We start from the raw sequence: 24749 nt of genomic DNA on the forward strand, positions 1-24749 counted from the left end.
AAACCTGTTTTATCGATTAAGCGGGTTCGTGTTATCTATGCTTGATTGACGAGATCTAATTAGATCAATCATATTCTTCGCTGTTTACTGTCTCTTCTAACTAAGAAAAAAGTTGTTAGGTTTTCTTTTTAATTCTGATTTGAAACAAAATTTCAATTCATGACAATTTTTGTTTTGCGTATAACATTCAGTGCATCCATGATTTATCTCAGTCTTGCCCGTGTGCTTATCTGAATTATTTCTCTTAGTTCAATTTTGTAGCGGGTGGAGGGGTGTATGGCAGGCATTTGCTAATTATTCTGTACAGTAGGATGGAACCTAAAACCACAAGACTGTAGAACAAACTTAACCAACCATACAGCCATAGCTGTTTCCCCTTTGAGATATGTCTTGAAACTTCTTTGGAAATGGATTGGATTTGGGGCACAATGAGTAATATTTTGCTAAAGTAAGACAATTTCTTTTTTGTTTTATTTCTTTAGAATTACGTTTGAAAAAAGACTCGTACACATCAATATCCATCCTTGGACATCAAAAAGTGCAGAAATGCAACAAAAATTTCAAATATCTAGGTCAAATGAAAGAAGCTCGTGGAAAAACAGCACATGATGTGAAATTAACGAAACTTGACTAAATCTAAGGACTCAACATAAAATCTTTACGATTTGCTGGGGTGGCTCTCTTCCTGATTTATTGAAATTAGTCATTATAGATTTTGCCCCACTTTAGACATTGTTTGAAAATTGTCTAATTAGACATTAGTGTGGGTAAAAAAGAATTGACTTGAAATCTAACAGAGAAAGGAATGTTTATTGTTAAACAAAAAGTTATCTATATATTTTATTAGCAATCTCATTTAGAATCGTGTCAAAGTTTAGGGAAAATCTATTGAAAAAAAAAAGAAATGTACCTGTCACCTGACCGTTTCAAACTCTCCCAACTTCAACAATAGCTATGCTGACCAATTTTTACAAAATGGTGATGCAGTGCTTGCGTATTATTAAAGTTATTGAAGTTTTCTTTGGGCATAAAAGGATGACTTGAAGTACCTAATGTGATTATGCAGAACTATTCAACAGAAAATATAGAATTTTCAATTATGTCGTTAATGTAAATGAAAAATAATTGAAATTATTACCAGAATATTCTGTTATCGATTACTTTCATTTTTTAAATATTGTACCAATTTTCACAAGAAAAAAATCCCAGCACGAACCAGAGAATCTAAATAGTTGATCGGCCTGCAAGAAAAACAACTAAATCTCATTTAAGTCACACTAGTCGTTAAAAAAGGATATGCATTAGATAAAGTAGTACTAGAAGCATTATGCTGAAAAAAATCGAATCCAAAATGGTACTAGAGTTTGCTTTCACTCAAATTTTGGGTAAACTTTTTCACTCGTCTCACCTCGAAGGTGTGTTTTATATAAAGAACGAGTCATTTCCGACTGTTATGATGGCCAGATTCGTTCAAAACACATCAGAAAACTTCACTGTCAAAGCGAGACTGATTTTATAGTATAAATGTACTATATTTCAACACTGTTCACTGCGAAAATGTATACGCTCAATAACTGATGCATTAATATTTCAGTGTCAAAGAAGTGAAGCATAAGCAATCTCCGGTTAAAGAATGTCTGAACGGACGCACATCAAAACTGCGTTGTTTCTCGGCTCATCGAAGGACAACACTATGCTCTTGCTACTCTAAGTCGGATCACTTGTGTTATTTGGTTTAAATTTTTCTTGTTTATCTCCGTAACCATGTTGTCAAACGTAAATCCGACGTAAGTTGTGATGCACCAAAGAGAAGGGATACAATCAGAAAACGGTGAAACGACAATGACATTTGACTTATTAATCGGGCAACGTTAACATTTAAAAGGCTCTGTCTCTCAATGTAGTCTTGGTTCAGTGCCAGACACGAAACTTTTTACAGAGATTAGAAAGCTGCACGAATAGCAAGGTGATAGTATGGAAGAATTTATTGCAAGTTAGGTTGATAAATCGTTTCTAAGAGGAGGTTAATTTACACAATATTCGTGCAAAGCACAACAGCTGCTTTGTTTAATATACGTCCATACACACATATATAAATACTATAGTTAAATTATTAGAACGCAGTATTGACTTATAAAAACATTTAGTATACTTTATAGTATACTAGCTGAATAGCCCGTCATTGCCAGGCAATTTTTACAATAGAATGTCTTATTCCATTTTGGATCTTTCTGATTTGGCGGACACCATTTTTTATTTAGTGTGTTTTGTACTGAAACACTTTAAAACTTCGTATACTTGTATATTTTATCTTATAGAACAGAGAAAAAAATTTATATTCGAAGTTATATCATGTTAAAAGTTGTCGTATTTCGGTAATTTCAACCAATCACTGACGTCTATTGAGGTGAAAACAATTACTGCTGTGGTTCGTCAACAACACGTTGTGGCGGTGTAATGGGATCTTTTCCCTTGAATAAAATTAGTGCCGTTGTTTGTCAACACCAACTATCGGCGGTACTGTTATTTATGACATCGTTCGTGCGTTTGTACTGGTTTTAGCTTTAGGGTTTTAGGGTTAGGGTTAGGGTTTTAGAGTTAGGGTTTGGGTTATGAGTATTTTTGCCAAATTTGGTGAAAATCTGTTCAATACACGGCCACAAATGTTTCACCAAATTTGGCAAAAATACTCCTAACCGTAACCGTAACCCTAACCCTAACCCTAACCCTAAAACCCTAAAGCTAAAACCAGTACAAATGCACGAACGATGTCATAAATAACAGTACCGCCGATAGTTGCTGTTGACAAACAACGGCACTAATTTTATTCAAGGGAAAAGATCCCATTACACCGCCACAACGTGTTGTTGACGAACCACAGCAGTAATTGTTTTCACTGAAATACGACAACTTTAACACGAAATAACTTTAAAAATATAAACTTTTCTCAACAACACTAAGAGTAAAAGGTTTTATATGACACATTCTACCAGTGTCCCAAGTTTGAAAGTGTTTCGTTAGAAAACAAATGGTCCTTATCTATATCGATAAAATTTAATTATAAAAATGCAATTGGGTTTTTTTTTAAAGTTGAATATTTTATGGGGGTCCAGTAGAGTAAAATAGGCATCAAAGGGGTTCAAAGGCAAAAAAATGGTTGAATACCACTGCATTTGAGTGTCAGAATAAAAGCTTTACTGTATTTCTTCTGACTGTTTATGTTCTGAGTTCAAATTCTGACAGGGTCAACTTAGCCTCTTCTGGGGTTGATAAAATATAGTTCTCAAGTGCTGGGGTCGATGATATTGACTTGCACCACACATGGCTTATTATCAGTTGAGCTGCACCTAATTTAGAAACAATTATTTTACGAAATAAGTAAAAGAGGAAATTTTACATAAGGGAAAACAAATAACAAAATGCATTTACCAAAAATAGCTATTTTATTAAATTTAGTGCTTCAAAAATGTTAATAGACTGATACTAAAAGTATTCTCTTCTGAACAGAAGCAAAAAAAAAAATCATTAAGCAAAACCATTTAACAGCATGACTTAAAATGTATAGCTGATTGTGAATAGCTATCACTACCTCATGAGGAAAGAAATTGAGTACGTTTTTTAGCCTTTTTTTTTTTTTTCCTCTGGGCGATCTTTAGTTTTAAGTAAATATATCTGTGGGACCCCAAATACTTGATTTATGTGTGTGGTAAGAAGTTTGCTCCCCAATCATGTCGTTTTGAGTTCAGTCCCATCGCGCAGCACCTTCAGCATGTCTTCTATAGTCCCAGGCCAACAAAAGCTTTTTGTGAGTGGATTTGGTTGATAGAAACTGAAAGAAACATGTCGTGTGTGTGGGTGTGGGTGTGCGCGCGCGCGTGCCTTGTGTTTGTCCCCACCACCTCTTAACAACCAGTACTGGTTTGTTTATGTCCTTGTATCTTAGCAGTTTGGTAAGAGACAAATAGAATAGGTACCAGGCTTAAAAATAAGTATTAGGGTCAATTTGTTCAATCAAACCCTTTAGGACGATGCTCCAGTATGACCGCAGCCTGGTGACTGAAGCAAGTAAAAAAGAATAAAAGAAAGGAAAATTGTTCCAAGAGTCCTGCAAAAGCATTTTATTTGGCAACCAAACACTTTATTGGGAATATACATGTGTGTATTAATGCTTGCTTGGAATATATGCATGTCTGTCAATGTTTTGTCCCATGTCTCAAACTGGTATGTACGGACATTACTATGTAATATGGTTTATGTGTATGTATACTTGCAATTATCTTATTGATAGTGTGAAGTTGTAGATGGTGTGCAGTCATAGATGATAGCTAAGTTGATGTCACAACTACATGGTTCTGGGTTTGATCACAGTGTACAGTATATTGGGAAGGTATCTTCTACTATAGCCATGATTTGACCAATATATTGTGCATAAAATTTGGTAGACATATTACTCAGGAGCCTTTTGTTGAGTGTGTAGTTTGTATGTTGAAATCTTTCAGAATGTATATCCTGTTTTAAACCAGCTATGACTAATTTTTTTCACGCATATGTAATGAACATATGGCAAATCTAAAGAAACGTCTGTAGACAGAAGAGAGATTGGCTAGATCAGGTTTCTGTCCTTAATTAGGATCTTCGTCAGCCACTTGTCATATTATATCTCCCCAAGGAAAGTTACATAATAGGTAGTAATTTATAACCACTAAATCAGTTAGTTATGCTAAACCAGTAAATCTATGTTTGTGTGTATGTTGATGAGCTTGACACTTCATCAGTTTAAAATGAGGTCAGTAAAATATAGAACAATAAAATAATTATCAGATGGAAATAATTACTGGGATTACTGTGATCATTTAGAACAACTAAGTGTAGTGCTCCAGCGTGGATATAGCCTAATGACAGTAATAGAAGAATATTGGTGTGACTCTATTGATATGTGTTTTGTATTGTGCATGGAAGTGTATGTTGGTGTGACCTTATGGGTGTGTGTGTGTGTGTGTGTTTCTCTTTTTATTATATTCATAATATAAATGGCTGCTGAACTCTTCCTCTAGCAAGATATAAAAACTCACTTCAGCAAGTTGAGAATAAGAGCCAAACTGTGTATTTGTTAGTAAACTGAAGCCGTTTGCCTGACAACAACAACAACAATGATGATGATGCTTTATGATCAAATATTACATTGAAGCATAGAACAATGTGCTAAGAAGAATGGTTGGTTGGTTTACATAGTCTTTTTACTTTACTATTGTTTCAGTGAACAAGTAAATCACCTAACTCAATTGTTTCATCTATGCATCACTATTTCTGAATGAATGTATGTCTTGCTATTTCCTATAATTTACTTTTCTCTCACTCACTCTGTGTGTGTGTGTGTGTGTGTGCATGAAAACACACACACACACACACAGACACACACACACACACACACACACACACACACACACACACACACACACACACACACATATATATATGACACAAACACACTCAGAGGTAGGATGGTAGATTAATAGATAGAAAGATATATAGTTAAAAAAGCTGATTTCTATATGCATGAAAACAGCAAGCATTGACTGAGATTAGGTGCCCAATACAAGTGTAGGGTTTGATATTTATAATTTTTATTGATTGCAACTTTGAAGTGTCATGAGGTGTGTAGTTTTACCACTGGAGAAACTAGTCATTGTCAATATAATACCATCATAAAGAAAGTAAACATTACAGACACATACACACATCATTATTTAATGTCCTCCATAAATACACATATATTAGAGAGAGAGAAAGATTTGGTAGAACAAACAAGATAAAAAGAACTTATATATATTTTATCTTTAATCAGCAGAAGTTACAAAGTGCCATGCACATAACTTTCAGTCCTTCAGTCACTTTATAACTTCCGATGTATAAAAATAATTATATGTGTATATATATATATATATATATATATATATATATATATGTCAGAGTGTAAGTATCTTGAGAGAAAAGCTGAACATTAGAAGCATCAGTTGTGGTGTGCAAGAGAGACGATTGCGCTGGTATGGACATGTGGTGAGAATGGATTAGGATAGCTGCGTGAAAAAGTGCCACACCCTAACAGTTGAGGGAACCCGTGGAAGAGGTAGGCCCAGGAAGACCTGGGCTGAGGTGGTGAGGCAAGACCTTCGTACATTGGGCCTCACCGAGGCGATGACTACGGACCGAGACCTTTGGAAATGTGCTGTGCATGAGAAGACCCGGCAAGCCAAGTAAGATCGTTGCCAGTGCCCCTGGACTGGTTCTTGTGCGGGTGGCACATGAGATGCACCATTTTGAGCGTGGCCGTTGCCAGTACCGCCTGACTGGCTCCCGTAGGATTTTCGAGCGAGATCGTTGCCAGTGCCCTTGGACTGGCTTGTGCGGGTGGCACATAAAAGACACCATTTCGTGCGGGTGACACGTAAAAGCACCCACTACACTCTGAGTGGTTGGCATTAGGAAGGGCATCCAGCTGTAGAAACTCTGCCAAATTAGACTGGAGCCTGGTGTTGCCATCCGGTTTCACCAGTCCTCAGTCAAATCGTCCAACCCATGCTAGCATGGAAAGCGGACGTTAAACGATGATGATGATGATGATATATATATGTGTGTGTGTGTGTATATGTATATATTTATATGTACACACACTGAACCACAAAAGGAATGCAAGATGTGTGGAACTGTGAAATATGTTTTAATTTCATTACGTCTGAGACAAATTTTGATAAATCTGATAAAGTGAATTTCTTGGATGCACTTTGACCACAGTCTATGGGTTGTTGTCATGTGTTCTAGTAGGGGGCAGATCCAGCTCATCGAGATTGTAGGGTGTGACATGTTCAATACTGTGTATGCCTTCCCTGGGTGTTCGAAATGGCCATACCCCATCAGTACATGGTGTGCATGAGATGGTTCACAAAAGCCATTGGCACCTGTGCCCACATCCTGAAGAAGCTGCCTCTAGTTCCACACAAGTTGTCGGCCTCGGGACCACATGGTTCAGCCGTCTCTGGATTTCATCCCACAGGTATTCAATTTAGTTCGAATCTGTGCTGAGAGCTGGCTTCAGCATGGTTCTGATGTGATGATGCAGGAAGTCCATCTTGACCCTGGATATGTGAGTGGGAGCATTGTCCTGCTGGAACACATAGCTATGGTAATGCATGATGAAGGACACTATGTGAGGTCTTAGGATCTGGTCAATGTAGTGCTGCACTGTGATGCCATTCCATCTGCCTGCACCAACATTTTGAAACACACAGGGCCTAATTCTCTGATTCAGAACTATAGCACCCCAAACCATGATGCTTTGGCCATCCCACATGTCTCTCTCTCCATGACACATGCGTCTCTGTAGCATTCACTCTGCCATCTGTGGTGGAAACGCATTACTGGCTCTCGTCAGAGAAGACTTTTGACCTCCATTGTTGATGCCGTCAGTGCTGTGTAGCCCACTGTAGTCATGCCTGATGGTGGCAGGCGATGAGGACAGGCCCTTGAGCAGGACGACGGCAACGCAGGATGTTGGCTGCCAGTCAATGTCATACCATGTCGTCGCTGTCCAGTGCCAATGGTTTCGCGACCTGTCATACTGGCCAGTCTGAAGCAATCATGGAGGTGTTGCAGGTGGACGAAGTGGTCCTGCTGGGGCGTGGCCACCCAGGGGCACCCTCTGTGGGCACAGTCTGCAGTGCTGTTGGTACTGTTGTATCGCTGTTGCAGGGACATTGTAAGCTTTCGCAACAACCAGAGCATGCTGCCCTGCTTGCAATTGACTGATAGCTTGTTCTCTTTGCACTGCTGACAATCATGTCATACCTGATGCGTCTAAATTACGAATGTCAGGAACGCGGTTCAAGTTGATTTTTATACTTGTAACCTCCATGAAATGCACATGCATTTCAGTTTTCATGACAATTGTTTGCAACTGCCACCCACAGCATTCAACACAGCTGCATTTTGGCGTCTCATTTCAGGGAAAGTTCAAAGGTTACCTACAATTTGGGTCTCAGCCATAAATCAGCATGTCTTGGAATATTTACATTTGCATTCCCGAAATAAATTTTCAGAATATATATATATAATATAAATAAAATCGCCACCATTGTGTTAATGTCTGCTTTTCCATGCTTGCATGTGTTGGATGGAGTTTACTGAGGCAGATTTTCTATGGTTGGCTACCCTGCTTGTTACCAACCCTTACCTGTTTTCAAACAAGGTGGACATGTGTGGCTTAGTGGTTAGGGTATTGGACTCATGATCGTAAGATTGTTTCAATTCCTGGACCAGGCAACATGTGTTCTTGAACAAAACATTTCATTTCACATTGCTGCAGTCCACTCAGCTGGCAAAAATGGGTAATTCTGTGATGGACCAGTGTCCCATCCAGGTAGAGAATATATACACTGTAGAAACCAGAAAACCAGCCTTATGAGTGTATATGACTCAGGACGGATCTTTATCTTTTTAGACAATGTTTTTGCAGAATATTGGAATTGAATGGCTTTCATTTACAACAATCATGCAATGTCAAGGAAAAGGAGACACAAGTACTCACTCGTACAAGTGCGTGCACACACACATACACATAAATATGCATGTGTGTGATATATGTATAACTGGCTTCTTTCAGTTTCCACCTACCAGATCCATTCACAAGGCTTTGGTTATCCTGGAGCAATAGTTGAAACTTGCTCATGGTGCCATGCAATGGATCTGAGCCCAAAGCCATGGGGTTGAGAAGCAGATTTCTTAATTACACAGCCTAACCAGTGCCTGCCTATTATATAACCTTCACCCACATCTATATCATTCCCTACTCCCATTTCTTCCCCTGTCTCCTCCATTTCTTATTCACCTCTATCCTTCTCATTTCCTTAACCTAACCTTCTGCCTTGGTCACAGGACACATCATTTGCATAGTAAGTGATGTGCTTTGTATAAACTTCCTGTTCTTGTTTTGATCATGTTTTTGGAAGGGGTTTCACTCAACCCTAGATAACACTGGATTTGTAGATATACCTAAATGTATGTTGTCTGATATTTACAATGAATGCCATTATCTGGTAAGTGTTACCTCCAGTTCTTTAACAGTGAAACAATAAATTCCAACTCATAAGTTTGTTATGCTCCAGCTTGACTTGGATGGGACTTCAATGCACATTCCTGTCACAGTGCTTGGTTGAGCAAGTATAAGGATCAGCTGAAAGGTTCATAGGCTAACCAAATGAGTTTATTTTTAACATTGTTCCCCTTTGTGGTCCACATCAACCAGTTCAAAGCTACAGTCACACACAGTAGCCATTGAAGTCAAGGACTTGTGTGCTGGAGCATTTTTCTAATGAAACAAGACCACTTTCATAAATTTTCATAGGTATTTGGTCTTAATTGCCTTTTGTAACTGTCTCAGCAAGTTGGTATATTTCTCTCCATTGATGGTATGGCCCTTTTGAAAATAGTCAATAAACACAATACTTTTTGCTTGCCAAAAACCTGAGGCCATCATCTTCTCTGGAGATGAAACAACCTTGGCCTTCTTTGGAACAGAGGAGGTGTTTCCACTCCATGGATTGTTTCTCTGCCTCTAACTTAAAATGATGACCCCCAACTCTCAACTTAGCTTAGGAAATATTCGAGGAAACCAGCTAGATCTACCTCAAACAATGTCAGATTTTCCTGTGATGTAATCAGCCTGGTGCACTTCTGATCAGATGTCAGAAGATATGACACCCACCAAGCAAAAACTTTCATCATGCCAAGTTCATTTGTAAAATACATGCTAATAGCATTGGCTATTTGAGTTATAGTCAATAGCCTGTCATCCATCACCATGTGGTGAACACAATCAATATTTTCCTTGGTGGTGGCAGTGGCAGGGTGTCAGGACCTTCGGTCATTTTCAAGACTCTCTCTTCTCTTCCTAAATTCAGCTACCAGTTTTTGCCCTGTTGATAAAACTGAAGCATCATCTCCTAATGTAGCAACCATGACTGTATGAATGTCCTTGATGGCTAAACCCTTTTTCTGCAGATACTTGATAACACGATGATGCCAAATTTTGTCCATTTTCCACAGAAGTCACTACTAGTTACATTTGAAGTCTTCTTTGAACAGTCAGATGTTAGTTACCTGGTAAGGAACAATGCAGTTACCAATAAGTTGGGTTGAAATTAATGCATGCAATTTTTCACAGCTCTAGCATTGCTCTTTCATGGAGTGTTGTCTTTTGGCGTATGTAACCTGTGGAGTAGATTAACTGTCAGGGTACGCAGCATGTGAAATACAATGTAATTATTGAGGCACATACTTTGTAGGATGCAGTGCTTGCTTAAATAGACAAAGATCTCTTGTAGTTAGAAACAAGGGAGACGTAGTTAAACAGGCATGTGAGTAGTGTCTAACAGTAATTTATTCTCTGAACATTTCTAGTCTTCTTCACTAACCAATATACATTCTTATACTTTTAGTTAGTGATTTTTCTCCTTGCTCCATTGAAGACAATGAAATACGAATTAAAATAATAGTCAATGAATGGCTAATATTCCTAGTTTGCTTTTTAATCATTTTAATGTCCACTTTTCCATGCTTGCGTGGGTCAAATGGAATTCATGTAGATAGATTTTCTATGGCTGGTTGCCCATATTGTTGCAAATCCTCATCTGCTTCCAAGCAAAGTATTTTTACCCATGACCAGACCTGTTTACATAGAAGATTGAAAACAAACACCACCACCTGTATGATGGTGATGTTTCTTTACAACCATCATGCAATGCCAAGGAAAGGAGATGCGCATGCGTGTGCACATACACGCACACTCACTCATACTCATCATCCTCCTCATCATCATTTGTGTGAGTGAGAGGGAGAGATATTAGGTTGTTTCGAAAATAATGGCTGATTTCAGAAACATAATTTTATTCTGGAAAAATTAACAATAGAAATGTTTTGATTAGTCAAAGTATGAGCTGTGAACATCTATGCATCTCTGCCATCAATCATTGATAAAAACTTATTGGCTTTGATGCTAAGAAATCTTTGAAAGCTGATTCCACCTGGTTTGGACGTGAAAGTTTTATCACTTAAAAATGTGTTTAAATGCTTTAAAAAAATGGTAAGTCTGTGGGTGAAAGATCAGGAGAATATGGAGGACGTGGTAAAGTCTCATATTGCAAATCTCTGAGTTTCTGCAGTGTCATTCTTGCAACATGTGGCCTTGCATTATCATGGAGCAGAATTGGGCCATTCCGATTCACCAATGCAGGTCTCATTTTTCACAAGTGAGCATGCATTTCAGTGAGCTGCTTGCAGTAAACCTCTGCTGTAATGCTCTGATTGGCTTCTAGAAAACTGTAATGGACAACACCAATTGCAGACCACCAGACAGTCACCATAATCTTTTGCTAATGCAACTTTGGGTTTGGGAAATGTTTGGGGGACTCATCACAATCAAGCCATTGACCTGGTCATTTATGGCTATCATAAAGGATCCACTTTTCATCACAAGTGACTGTTTGGTCAAGAAAAGGGTCTTAGCGTTTAGCAGAAAGAGCATCGAGCACACTTCAAAACGCTCAACTTTTTGATTTTCATTGAGCTCGTGCAGTACCCATTTATCGAGCTTTTTCACCTTACTAATCTTCTGCAGATTGCCTAAGACTGTTGCAATACTGACACCAAATGCCTGAGGCATTTCTCTGACACTTTGACATGGGTTTTGTTCAACAATTGCTTTCAATTGTTCATTGTCAAGACTGCATGACTGTCCTCTACCTTCTTCATCTTCAAGGCTCTCATCACCACTACAGAATTTCTGAAACCACCTTCATACTGTGTAATCACTTGTGGACCCCTCCCCCATGCTCTGTTAGTATTGGCAGCAGTTTGGGAGGCATTGTGTCCAAGTGTGAACTCCTGCAAGAGAAGTAAGTGAGGGTCCTTTTTTGTCATGTTCATAATTAAGGACGCCTATGCTTCAAGAATGTTTTCTGTCTGAAATAAGTAGAAAATTATTAAACAGCATACATCAATTATTAAGTATGTTGAAATTCACCTAAAATATAATTAAAATACTATGATAAAATACTATGCATTTCAAAACACAACACTTAGAGTGGCCATTATTTTTGGAACAACCTAATATTTATATATGATGGGCTTCTTTCTGTTTCTGTCAATCAAATCCATTCACATGGTTTTGGTCAGCCTGGGACTATAGTAGAAGACACTTGGCCAAAGTTCCACAAAATGAGACTGAACCCCAAACTATGTAGTTAGGAAGCAAACTTCTTAACAACACAATCATGCTTGTTCCTATCATAGCCATGCCTTTGCATTGAACGTTAGCACTTACAGACATCCAAGAAAAAGGCCACCCAACTGATTGCCTCTAGCCTCTGATCTACTGGTATGCTCTTTCCTCTCTTTGCCTTTTCTGCTACTATTATAATGGTCTTTCCTTTCCAAATCTTTTGCTTTCAGAACTTTCATCTGGAATTCTCTCTTTTCTAATTTATTTCCCCACAACTGTGGGAAATAGATGAGCAAGGAGAGAATTAATCATTTATCATCCACTTTTCTATGTTTGTATGGGTTGGATGAAATTTATTTGTGGCAGATTTTCTCTTGGTGGATTTCCTTCCTATCACAACCTTCATCTGATTCCCAACAAGGTAATATTTCCCCATGACCAGACGTACTTTCAGAAAATATTGACAATGGATATTGTTCGTATGACAGTGACACTATCACTTGTCAAGATGAGAAGGCACAAACACAATTTCTCTCTCTCTCTCTTTCTTATATGATGAACTTCTTTCAATTTCAGTCTACCGAATCCACTTACAAGGTTTTGGTCAGCCTGGTCAGAAGACTCTTGCCCAAGGTACCATGCTGTAGGACTGAATCCAGAACTATGTTGTTGGGAAGCAAACTTCTTACCACACAACCATGCCAGTGCCTATATGCCAAAATGCAAAAAAACATTACAGCCTCATTCTCTATTTTTTGTATTCAGGTCTGCTTTGAGACCATTTGATAGTTTTTACATCTAAAGATACTGATGCTCTTTTCTGACATTCACTGATCCAGTCATATAATCTCTTTATCTCTTTGATGTTATTGTACCTAGTGTAATTGCATGTTCTTAAAATGATTTTAGTCAAAAAGAAATAACTATTCTTGTAATTGTTGCAGGGCTTCCAAGACTGATCCTGTGAATGATTGTTTACAATTGTAGTGAGTTGGTGAGATTGTCTAATCTAGGTCAGCTCTGATCAAGTAAACCTATGATTTTCAGCTATTCAGTGTAACCCACCTTTGTTTAGCTAAAGATCGTACTTCATATTCTGGTATGTAAACACAGTTTGATCACAGTATTGAGTGGTATATGGCAGTTTGGGTATATTGTATTCTCTCCACTATCAAGTCTGTTTGTTTCTGTTATAGTCCTGGTTGTTTAGTCCTAGGTCAGCCTTGATTTTTGAGCCATGACTATCTTATCTTTCTGGAGCATCTATGTTTAATGAATTCCTTTTCTTACATATGATGGTAAGGTATGATTTGAGAGATATTGTTGCTATTTCTAACATGTCATGTGATCAAAAAGTCTCCTATTTTTTCTCACAATATAGGTTTTGGTGTTCAGTACAGTGAATTGTCTCATAGATTTCAGTGGTAATGTGTGTTGAAGGTGGTTTATTCACAACTATGAATGGTTGAGTCCACTCTAGTTTTCTGTAACTCTGAGAATGGTGCTAGCTTCCAATAAACTCAATTCATTTATGGATCTTGCATATTACATTATATGGATTTTATAGTGTTTTGATTTTAAATATTTTATTTCAACCATTCACCTAGAATCGTGTCTTTCTTAGGTGCTTGTGTGAAGTATTAAGTATAGTAACTGAAAGTTAACAAAACTCTTGGTATCTATTTACAGCTAGGTAAATCGGGGCATCAGGAGTTGAGAGCCTTTTTCAGATATTCAGTACACAATTAGTGAAGTAAAATACTTCAATGGTTGGTTTGTTGCTTGGCTGGGATAGGATGGGTCTAGATTTTAGCTGCATAAATGGTTACCTTGAGGTAGATATTGTTTGGAATCTAAACCTTTCTGTATCATGCTGGCCTTGTATTGTAGTCTGTCTACGAGGAAAAAAGAGACTCTACAATATTCTCCCAACACAGTTATTCATGTTGAACATTTAATCTGTTTATCGTCACTGTCTTTCACTAATCTTTATTTATCCATCATTGGCTACAGGAGAAAGCAGCTGCTCTTTTTGTGCTGGGCTCTCTGACATGATTTGGGTCCATGTGCAGCAACAGGTAGGTCTATTGCACTAGCATCATTGCAATATGGTGCTACACTGCTTCAGTATAAACACTGCTCCCCCCCTCTATAATTCACCTATTTGCTTATTCTCAGGTTCAAAACCAAGCGATTTTCTTTGTGGGTCAGGATTTTTTTTAAAATTACCATTTCTTTCTCATCTTGGTTTCAACCACTGCTCCTGCCTGTAAGTATTACTCAAGGTGCTGCACACAATACATGCATTAGATGTGCATCCTCTCCTCTACATGACAGGTAACACAACTGTTGCACTACACTCGAAATGACATACCACATGCATATGCACAGTCAACATACCACATGCATATGCACACACTTGCATATATACTTAAATATGTACATACACATGCATGCAAACATGGCCGCACATGCACACTTACATGTATGTGCATTGACACACACTAAAACGCAACATTAATATCACACTATTTTGACTTTACAAGCACACTACTCTAGAGTTAAAACTTTATAATATGAATATTACAGCTGCAAACCCATTACATGGCAATTGTACTATACACTGCATTGAAACACAGGCTATCACTACACTGTATAAATACTATGTTATATATTTATGATGTTGTTCACGTTTACTATACTACATTGAAATACCATCTTTACAACTATATAAATACCATTTTAATATGCTTTATTATTAAAGCTGCAAAAATATCACAAAAAACTGCTACTCATAGTTTCACATTCCCGTTCATTGGGCAGTTGTGATCAAGAATGGCGTAGCAGTTTTTGTGATATTTTTGTGATGTTTTTATAGCTTTAATAATAAAGCATATTACTCTACCTCCGGTATTCGAGTACTATTTTTTTCCCCACCTTGTTTCATATTTACGTACTTACTTGGGTGAATACCATAGTATGTAATTGCTAACCCTATAGACTACAAACATACTGCACTCTATGTTGCAAGGCTATATTGATGTTGACCTTAATATCATTGTGTCTATCAAGTCAATGTAGGCAACCAGGAAGGTAGCACTATGCTGACTTCACTAATATACTTCAGAGAATCTTTTGCAGTGCTGTGAGTGTGTGTTTTGATGTCAGTATGTATGATGCATGTGTATAGTTGATGTAACAGAAACAGCACACACACACATTATTAAACACCTACAGTTAATAACCATGAATAAAACATGTCACATTCTTTATTCCTAAATTTTTTCCCTATAATTTTGCTTAAACACCTTTTAAAAAATTTCTTCTTTTAGTTGGTTATACATTTATTGTTTTATTTGTATATTTATTTGTATATTTATTGGCATTTTTTTGCTGATCCTTTAGAATTTTCACATTTCTGCAGCAATTTGCAATAGGAAACTATTCCTGCTTAAATCTCACTTGGCAATTTTCTTTTTCAACCTAATGTTCAATTATTACTATCATCATCATCATCATCATCATCATCATCATCATCATCATCATCATCATCATCATCATCATCATCATCATCATCATCATCATCATCATCATCATCATCATCATCATCATCATCATCATCATCATCATCATCATCATCATCATCATCATCATCATCATCATCATCATCATCATCATCATCATCATCATCATCATCATCATCATCATCATCATCATCATCATCATCATCATCATCATCATCATCATCATCATCATCATCATCATCATCATCATCATCATCATCATCATCATCATCATCATCATCATCATCATCATCATCATCATCATCATCATCATCATCATCATCATCATCATCATCATCATCATCATCATCATCATCATCATCATCATCATCATCATCATCATCATCATCATCATCATCATCATCATCATCATCATCATCATCATCATCATCATCATCATCATCATCATCATCATCATCATCATCATCATCATCATCATCATCATCATCATCATCATCATCATCATCATCATCATCATCATCATCATCATCATCATCATCATCATCATCATCATCATCATCATCATCATCATCATCATCATCATCATCATCATCATCATCATCATCATCATCATCATCATCATCATCATCATCATCATCATCATCATCATCATCATCATCATCATCATCATCATCATCATCATCATCATCATCATCATCATCATCATCATCATCATCACCACCATCACCACCATCACCACCATCATCACCATCACCACCATCATCACCATCACCACCATCATCACCATCACCACCATCATCACCATCACCACCATCATCACCATCACCACCATCATCACCATCACCACCACCATCATCACCATCATCACCATCATCACCATCACCACCATCATCATCATCATCATCATCACCACCATCATCATCATCATCATCATCATCAAGGTGGCAAGCTGGCAGAATCATTAGCACACCGGGCAAAATGCTTAGCAGCATTTCATCTGTCTTTTCATTCTGAGTTCAAATTCCACAAAGGTTGACTTTGCCTTACAACTTTTGAGGTTAACAAAATAAGTATCAGTTGAGTACTGGGGTCAATGCGATTGACTAACCCCCTCCCCCAAATTTCAGGTTGCTTACTTATACAAGAAAGGATTATTATTATTGTTATTATGATCATCGTTAGCACACCAGGCAAAATGCTTTGCAGCATTTCATTCACCTTTGTTCTGAGGTTAACTTTGCCTTTTATCCTTTTGGGGTCAAGGCCTTGTGCCTATAGTAGAAAAGATTATTATTAAGGCAGCAAGCTGGCTGAATCATTTGCACACTGGACAAAATACCTAATGGTATTTTGTCCGTCTTTTCATTCTGAGTTCAAATTCCACTGAGGTTGACTTTGCCTTTCATCCTTTCAGGATCGATAAATTAAGTACCAGTGAAGCATTGGGGATGATTTAATCAAGTAGTCCCCTCCCACAAAATTTCAAGCCTTGTGCCTATAGTAGTAAGGATTATTATTATTATTGCCATAAATTTTGAGGGAAGATACAGATGATTATATTGACACTTAACATCTATTTTATTGATCCCAGAAAAATAAGTCAGCAGTTTTTTTTATTTTCTTAATAAAAATTAATAGCTAATGTTTGAAGTTAAATCTGATCTGCACACTAAATCAAGATGGAACATCTTGCTAGCTTAGACATTAACCCTTCTATTACCATATTTCTGTTGAAACACTCTACTTTTGTTTTAATTAGTTTTGAAAATAATGAAGGATTTAATAAAATAATTAATTATTAAGCTAGTGTTTGAAACACAAATTAACATTAACTTTTTATGTAAAATTTTTAAATTTCAATTACTTTAAAGCAGGAAGTTTATATCATAGATCTAAAGGTGGTCTCGAGTGAATTGTTATCAAGAGTTTAGTGATAGTGAAAATAACTAAGTCTGACCCAGCTAATTTAAGAAGTGATTTCTAGATGAAATATTTGCTGGCCTATATTGAGGTGAGTACTTAGACCTGCAGATAAACATTTTCAGCTGCTAGCATGCATGTTCAGTAAGCTATACCTATTTAACTCCTGTCCACCAAGCTTTGTCTTAATTTTTGTCAGTAGTTTTGTTACTCTCTGCTCTCATATTATTTATAAATGTACCCTTTAGCTAAAAGTTGTTTTTTTTTCTTCTTTTTTTTTAATATTTTCTAAAATGCTATACATAGATAAATTTTCTTTGCTGGTGTCACATTAAAAGCTCTCAGTCCATTCTGTGGGGTGATTGGTGTTAGGAAGGGCATCCAGCCATAAAAACCATGCCAAACAGACACAGAAGTCTGGTGCAGTCTTCTGCCTGGCTAGCTCCTCTCAAATCCAACCCATGCCAGCATGGAAGGCAAATGTTAAATGATGATGATCAAATAGTTTTAAGAGATAGCCTAATACCTTGTTAATGTATTAAATGTGAGTTTGTTTTATCAAAACTCTGAAACTTTTCTTTATTGCTTGGTGGTAGAAGGCTTCCAAGGCCATGTATCCATGTTTTGGGTGATTTACATCTCTTAACAAAGTTTTAATTAAAAGTTAATCTACAACATTGAAGACAAGTGATTCTAAAGAACACTTTACTGTAAGTTACAGGCTTTTTCTTTATCTAAACCAGTGTGTTGGCCAGTCAGGCAGTGAGCAATAGCGTGGTAGCCTTAGTGTTGGAAATAAGACTATAAGAGCTAAGCAACATGCATAGAAGGAGTAGCAAAACCTGGGTAGCAATGAACAATACGAATAAACTTGATGGTTAGCGATAAAACAGGGCTTAGTTAGCCAAGAGAAAGTTAGTTTGAGAGGCTTGCAGTGTTGGGAGTTGCAAGGACATGGAATGTCATTGTTTGAGAAGTGTATTTAAATGATACAGTCACTCTTGGTTTCTAAAATAATATTTGGTGGAAGACATGGAAATGTCATTATGAGAAGTAAGTCTGTAGAGGTTAATCCATAGTGATGAGATAACATGAAAAAGATGAAAGCTGTAGAAGTTATCAGAGATTGTTGCTGAGATTGTGAAAATATCAGGTTGTGTAGAATCTATTTTAAGTACTTAGGTAATGAGAGGTCCTTATCCTCTGTGATTAGTATAACAGTATCGACATAAACTGAGACAAGGGCAAAGGAGAGGCTTTAGAGAAAGGTATTACAGAGACTTAAGTGTGAAAATAGTAATGAAAGGGAGTTGGTGTGGTTAATACAAGACAATAGAATTAGATTTATGCCTGAACATGGATCCACAGCTACCTTGTTTCCAGTGAAACTCTTGCAAGAAAAATTAAGAGCAAATAAACTAAAAACAAAATTTCTCATTCATTTGTTTATTGAAGATAGCATTTAATAGAGATCCATGTCTTGTGGGTGTGTGGTAAGTAGTTTGCTACCCAACCACATGGTTTTAGGTTCAGTCCTACTGCATGTCACCTTGACCAAATGTCTTCTACCATAGCTCAGGCTGACCAAAGCCTTATGAGTGGATTTGGTTGATGGAAACTGAAAGAAGCCTGTTGTATGAGTGTGTGCATGTGTGTGTGTATGTATGTGTATATATATATATATATATATATATATATATATACACACACACACACACACACACACACACACACACACACACACACACACACACACACACACACACACACACACACACACACACACATGTGTGTATTAATAACAATAAAGAGAACAGAGACTTGTACATCATCATCACCATCGTCGTTGTTTAACGTCTGATTTCCATGCTGGCATGGGTTGGATGGTTTGATTCAGGGCTGGCAAGCCAGAAGGCTACACTAGGCTCCAGTCCGATCTGGCAGAGTTTCTACAGCTGGATGCCCTTCCTAACGCCAACCACTCTGAGAGTGTAGTGGGTGCTTTTTACGTGCCGCTGGCACAAGGGCCAGTCAGGTGGTGACAACCATACTCGACTGGTGCTTTATACATGCCACTGGCATGGGACCCGTCAGCTGGCACTGGCATCGACCATGCTCGAATGGTGTGTTTTACGTGCCACTATCACGGGAGCTATTACAGCATATTATAATGACTTGTATATGTTTCTGCTGTACATGTTTCCACTGCAGCAACTACTGACTGTTGCAAATGCATTTGCAACAGTGAGTAGTCGCGGCAGTGGAAACATGTGCAGGTCGTTATAAAATGCTGTATATAACTGTAAAATAAATTTTATGGATGTACAAGTGTCCATATTTTTTCTTATTATTAATATATACTCCAGACAATTTTTACTATCCAACAAAGAATACACGGAATTACCCATCAGAAGAATTCAGAGAGTGACTAATAACTAATTGTAGTCACAGACATTGAATACTGATCGTTGTGGTTAACTAGAACTTAAATAAGAGCTAATACAATATCCACCCAGATAATATATCCCTCCAAACTCACTTTATAAATATATATATATATGTAATATATTATAATGTGTGTATTTGTCTCCTACTACCACTTGACAACCAGTGATGGTGTGTTTACATCTCCATAACTTAATGGTTCAGGAAAAGAGACCAAAAGTGCCAGGTTTAAAAAACTAAAATTCTCCAGGGCAATGTCCCAACATTGTCACAGTTTAATGACTGAAACAAGTCAAAGATAAAAGAAAGGACATGAATGATTTATTGAAATCATATATAAAGATGGTACTGTTAGGATGTGATTCTGCTGCAAATTCAGTAAATAATTATTTTTGTTTAACCCAAGGAAAACCCAACCGGGCAGATTTATGATCAAAAGTGTTCCAAACAGGTCCATTTTGTCTTTTTCTTTTTTTATAGGTACAGTTTATTTAGGATTTCATCCAATGTGTGTCTTTTTTTTTTTTTTTTTTTTAAAGCTAGTAGGGTGTGATTTGATGGAGATTTTGTTGCTATTTCTAGATCAACTGAATGGCATAGTCTCTCTTGTTGACTTTATTTCATCATAAGTTAAATATATCTGAACAAGATGGTGACTGGGCTGATCTATTAGTGTACCATTTTTGAGCTAGAAAGAAACGAGATCTATCTCTTTCACAATATCTATATTTAACTAATAACACTCTTCTTCCTTTTGCATCTCATGAAAATTTTTTTTTTTTATACATCATTAATATAGAAGCATCAGCAGTCTCAGTCTCCAAGGGTTTAATTAAAAACTAGATTTTCTTTTATTTTTCAATATTTTAATCTTTCTCATTTTCATTTCAGAATTCCTTTGGGAGTTTGTAAATATTTTCACAGTTGTTATCTCCTTGGTGTTTCAGGTTCATCAAAAGTTTCAGTATAGAATAACAGTTGTTAGTGTGTGCTCTATTTATATACTGTTTATTAGCTATTGCCTATTGGAGTGTAAAACTGGTTCCACCTCTTATGTAAAGCATCCAACTGTGAAAAAAAAAAAAAATTGTCAAAATAAACATGGCCATTTTACATCCATTTTTCTATGATTTTATGGTTGAAATGATTTGTTAGATTAATTGTTCTTACGGCCAGATACTTTTCCTATCACTCAGTATTCAAGTATGAAATAGATCTTTTTTCCCTTCATTCAAATAGAGGGGGGAAAAAAAGATACCTTATTCATACACTACACTATGTGTAGCAAGAAAGCGATAAAAACATGGCCGTGTGGTCAGTGAACCAGCATCATGTATATTTAGTTTAGCATCAACACTATTTTTAGCCCTTTAGTATTTACACCAGCCATATCGGGCCCTAATAATTTACCTGTTTTATATACAAACTGGCCATATCAGGCCTTTCACACCTACTCTACAATGTCATTTTAAAACTAAACAGCCACATCATCAAAATCTCCAGATTACAAGATAATGCCTGATTAATTCCAAAATAATTTTAATGAATAAACATTACATCTGACAGAGTAATCTGAATACTAAAGGGTTAATCCTTTGTCATATTTCTGTTGAAATACTCTACCTTTGTTTCAATTAAATTGTTCATTATTTTCAAAATTAATAAAATAACTGTACTTATTGAGCTAGTGTTTGGCACATGAAGTAACATAATTTTGATTGCTTTAAAACAGATAATTTGTTTTGGAACCAGAGGCAGTCTCAGGCAGGGAGGTTTGGGAAAGGGTTAAATGTAAAGGACATATTGAAAACGAACTCCACAAGTGATTGCCTGCATCTACATTTTGTTTAAATCCTACATTAATCATCATAGTGTGTGTGTAATGTTATGTTATGTATGTATGTGTAATTTTATGCATACCTCTTCAATCTCAGTATAATGTGTGTTTTCTCAAACTCTTGTTTCAGAATCAGACAATACCTTCTCGCGCAAACATCCTGTATGCTGTTGGTTGTCTTGTATGCTGACCTGTTTCGCTGGGAGCATTCTTGCTAACTTGTTACTTGGAGAAGCCTGCTTGATACCATTTAAAAACCACACAGATATCCTAACAGCCACAGCAGTATGGTAAATGGAAATTTTGTTTACTTTTCAGCAGCATGTGGAGTTGTGAGCAGTGGTTGGGATGTCAGGTCTTTACTGTATAGCTGTAATGATTTAGAGTCAGAGAGAGACTACATGTAGCTTGCTGGAACAATCCTTAAAAATCTCACTAACTGTTCCCCTTTTATATTTTGATCCTTTCTCTTTATTATTCTTATAACATACCTTCCTATTTATATTTTCCACCCCTCCTTAACAAGAGGGTTATACATATCTGCATCATCATTGTTTTAATGTTTACTTTTCCATGCTTGCATGGGTCAAATGGAATTTGTTGAGGTAGATTTTCTATAGCCAAATGCCTTCCTGTTGCCAACTCACACCTGTTTCCTAGCAAGATATTTTTATGGAATATTGAAAACAAAGAACACCTTGAGTGGCAGTGACTCTCATTCACAACAATCATACACTGTCAAGACAAGGAAAACACACACACGCACACACACACACATTCTCTCTCTTTCTCTCTCTCTCTCTCTCTCTCTCTCTCTCTCTCTCTCTCTCTCTCTCTCTCTCTCTCTCTCTCTCTCTCTCTCTCTCTCTCTCTCTCTCTCTCTCTCTCTCTCCTCTCTCCTCTCTCTCTCTCTCTCTCTCTCTCTCTCTCTCTCTCTCTCTCTCTCTCTCTCTCTCTCTCTCTCTCTCTCTCCCAAATCCACTCACAAGGCTTTAGTTGACATGGGGCTATTGTAAATATTTATTCAACTGTCACGCAGTGGAACTGAACTTGAAAACATGTGATTATGAAGTGGATTTCTTAACCACACAACCCTATCTGCACCTAAAACTACCTTTGTTCATAACCACCTCTTTTTCTAACTACCATTCACATCCATTACTGTTCGCTAACACAACATAAAAATGAATTAGCTGAACATAGGAAAAGATCTAGAGCTATTTGTCTGTGTTTGTGAAATTTGGGGATGTATGACTGTATTTTACACTAGTATATGGTGGGGTTAAGTTACAAAAGATGTAAATAAACTTAGCAAATCCAAGCTGAGGTCCCAGTGACAGTTTGGCTCTTCTAGTTCTTACAATTTCTGGTAGCTTCTACTTTTGTCTTCACCAGATATACTGTTACATTCCTCTGGATAATGAAAAGGGCAGCCAATAAGGTTATTTAAGCATCAAACAACACTGGTTGTTCTAGAACAAAAAATTTCTAAAACTTTTAGATAAATCAAATTTAACTCATAAGAATGTTTTAGTTTTGCTCTCAGTAAGATCAACAAACGCAACAAAAAAACAAATCCTGCTAAATATAACTAACAGAGAGCTACACTGAGTCCATTGTTTCTGACAACAATTCTTAGTCAAGTTAAACATTTCTTTTGATAAGGTTTCATTAATAATTGAAAATGAATTTGAGAAGTTACAAACCTGCAAACCAGTTTAAAGTATACCATCATGTTTTTTTTTCTACAGCTGTCAAAATGAAGTTTTGAACCTCATTTCAGTGTCATGGTAATAGGGGCAGGTGCTCCCAGACACAGGTTGTGAAAGCATGCAAAACTTCTTGTTACTGTGTGGTGCAAAAATTGCCATGGTCCAAGGTACTGAGGACTCTTAATTATACCACTGTCTTGATCTTACTGGTTTGTGAGGAACTAGAAAGGTTATGGGCACAGCCCTTTTCTCCCACATCAAGCTATTAAAAAATAATGTATGGCAGGAAATCCTGGAGTCTTTGCACCAGCATATTAACTTTCCATTTGTGTTTCCTTTCCCAAATCCTTAGAATCTCTGGGAGAGAAAAATCAACTAACAGTTAATTATTTTGCTGCAATATCTCATCTGTACAGAACTTGTTGAAGCAGTTGGTTTGGATATGTCTGCTATATGAATGATTCAAGCATCCTTAGCATTTAATATTTTTAGTGAAATTTCAACCAGAAAAGCTTTTATTATTGCTTTGCATTCGGCAATCTTTTTTTTTTTTTTAAAGTCTGCCGGAAATGAAGATTGGCTTGAAAAGGTGGACAGATGCTTGGAACATAGTGATCATAGGTCACCTTGTTCTAGGTAGATTTTGATCTAACAACTACATTACAAAGAATGAAAGAAGAAAAACAAAAGATGATATTTATTAAATTGATAGACAAATAGAGAAAAAACACTGGGCTACAGACTCCTGAAATATTTTCAATTTCTACAAAAATATTGTCTATTTCTAAGAGACGTAATGGGTGTGAAATTAAGATGTTGGATTATTGACCACATTGTCTAGAGTTCAAAACTTACAGCAGCCATTCAGTTAGCTCTCTAAGCTTGGCATGTTCCTCTATAAACCCCAGTTTGCCCTGACGGACAAAAATCAGGTTCTTCTGCTTCATAGTTGAGTGTGGTTAGTAGTAACTAACAATAGCATCCAGTCGTGTAAACAATTGCTTCAACAACAAAAAGAACCCATTTCATCTATGATTACT

At 36.8% G+C, this 24749-nt stretch overlaps 1 protein-coding gene across 1 annotated transcript in view; it reads left to right on the forward strand.

Moving 5' to 3' along the window:
- The window catches only part of LOC106872408 (trimeric intracellular cation channel type 1B.1), a 46937-nt gene that overhangs the window by 7955 nt on the left and 14233 nt on the right, over positions 1 to 24749 (forward strand). The window contains exon 2 of the mRNA XM_014919405.3: positions 22128 to 22287. Within this exon, the coding sequence (XP_014774891.1) occupies positions 22128 to 22287 (160 nt within the window). The remainder of the gene's footprint in view (positions 1 to 22127; positions 22288 to 24749) is intronic.

This window comes from Octopus bimaculoides, chromosome 8 (assembly GCF_046866305.1).
Source record: "Octopus bimaculoides isolate indiv1 chromosome 8, ASM4686630v1, whole genome shotgun sequence".
Lineage (NCBI taxonomy): Eukaryota > Metazoa > Mollusca > Cephalopoda > Octopoda > Octopodidae > Octopus > Octopus bimaculoides.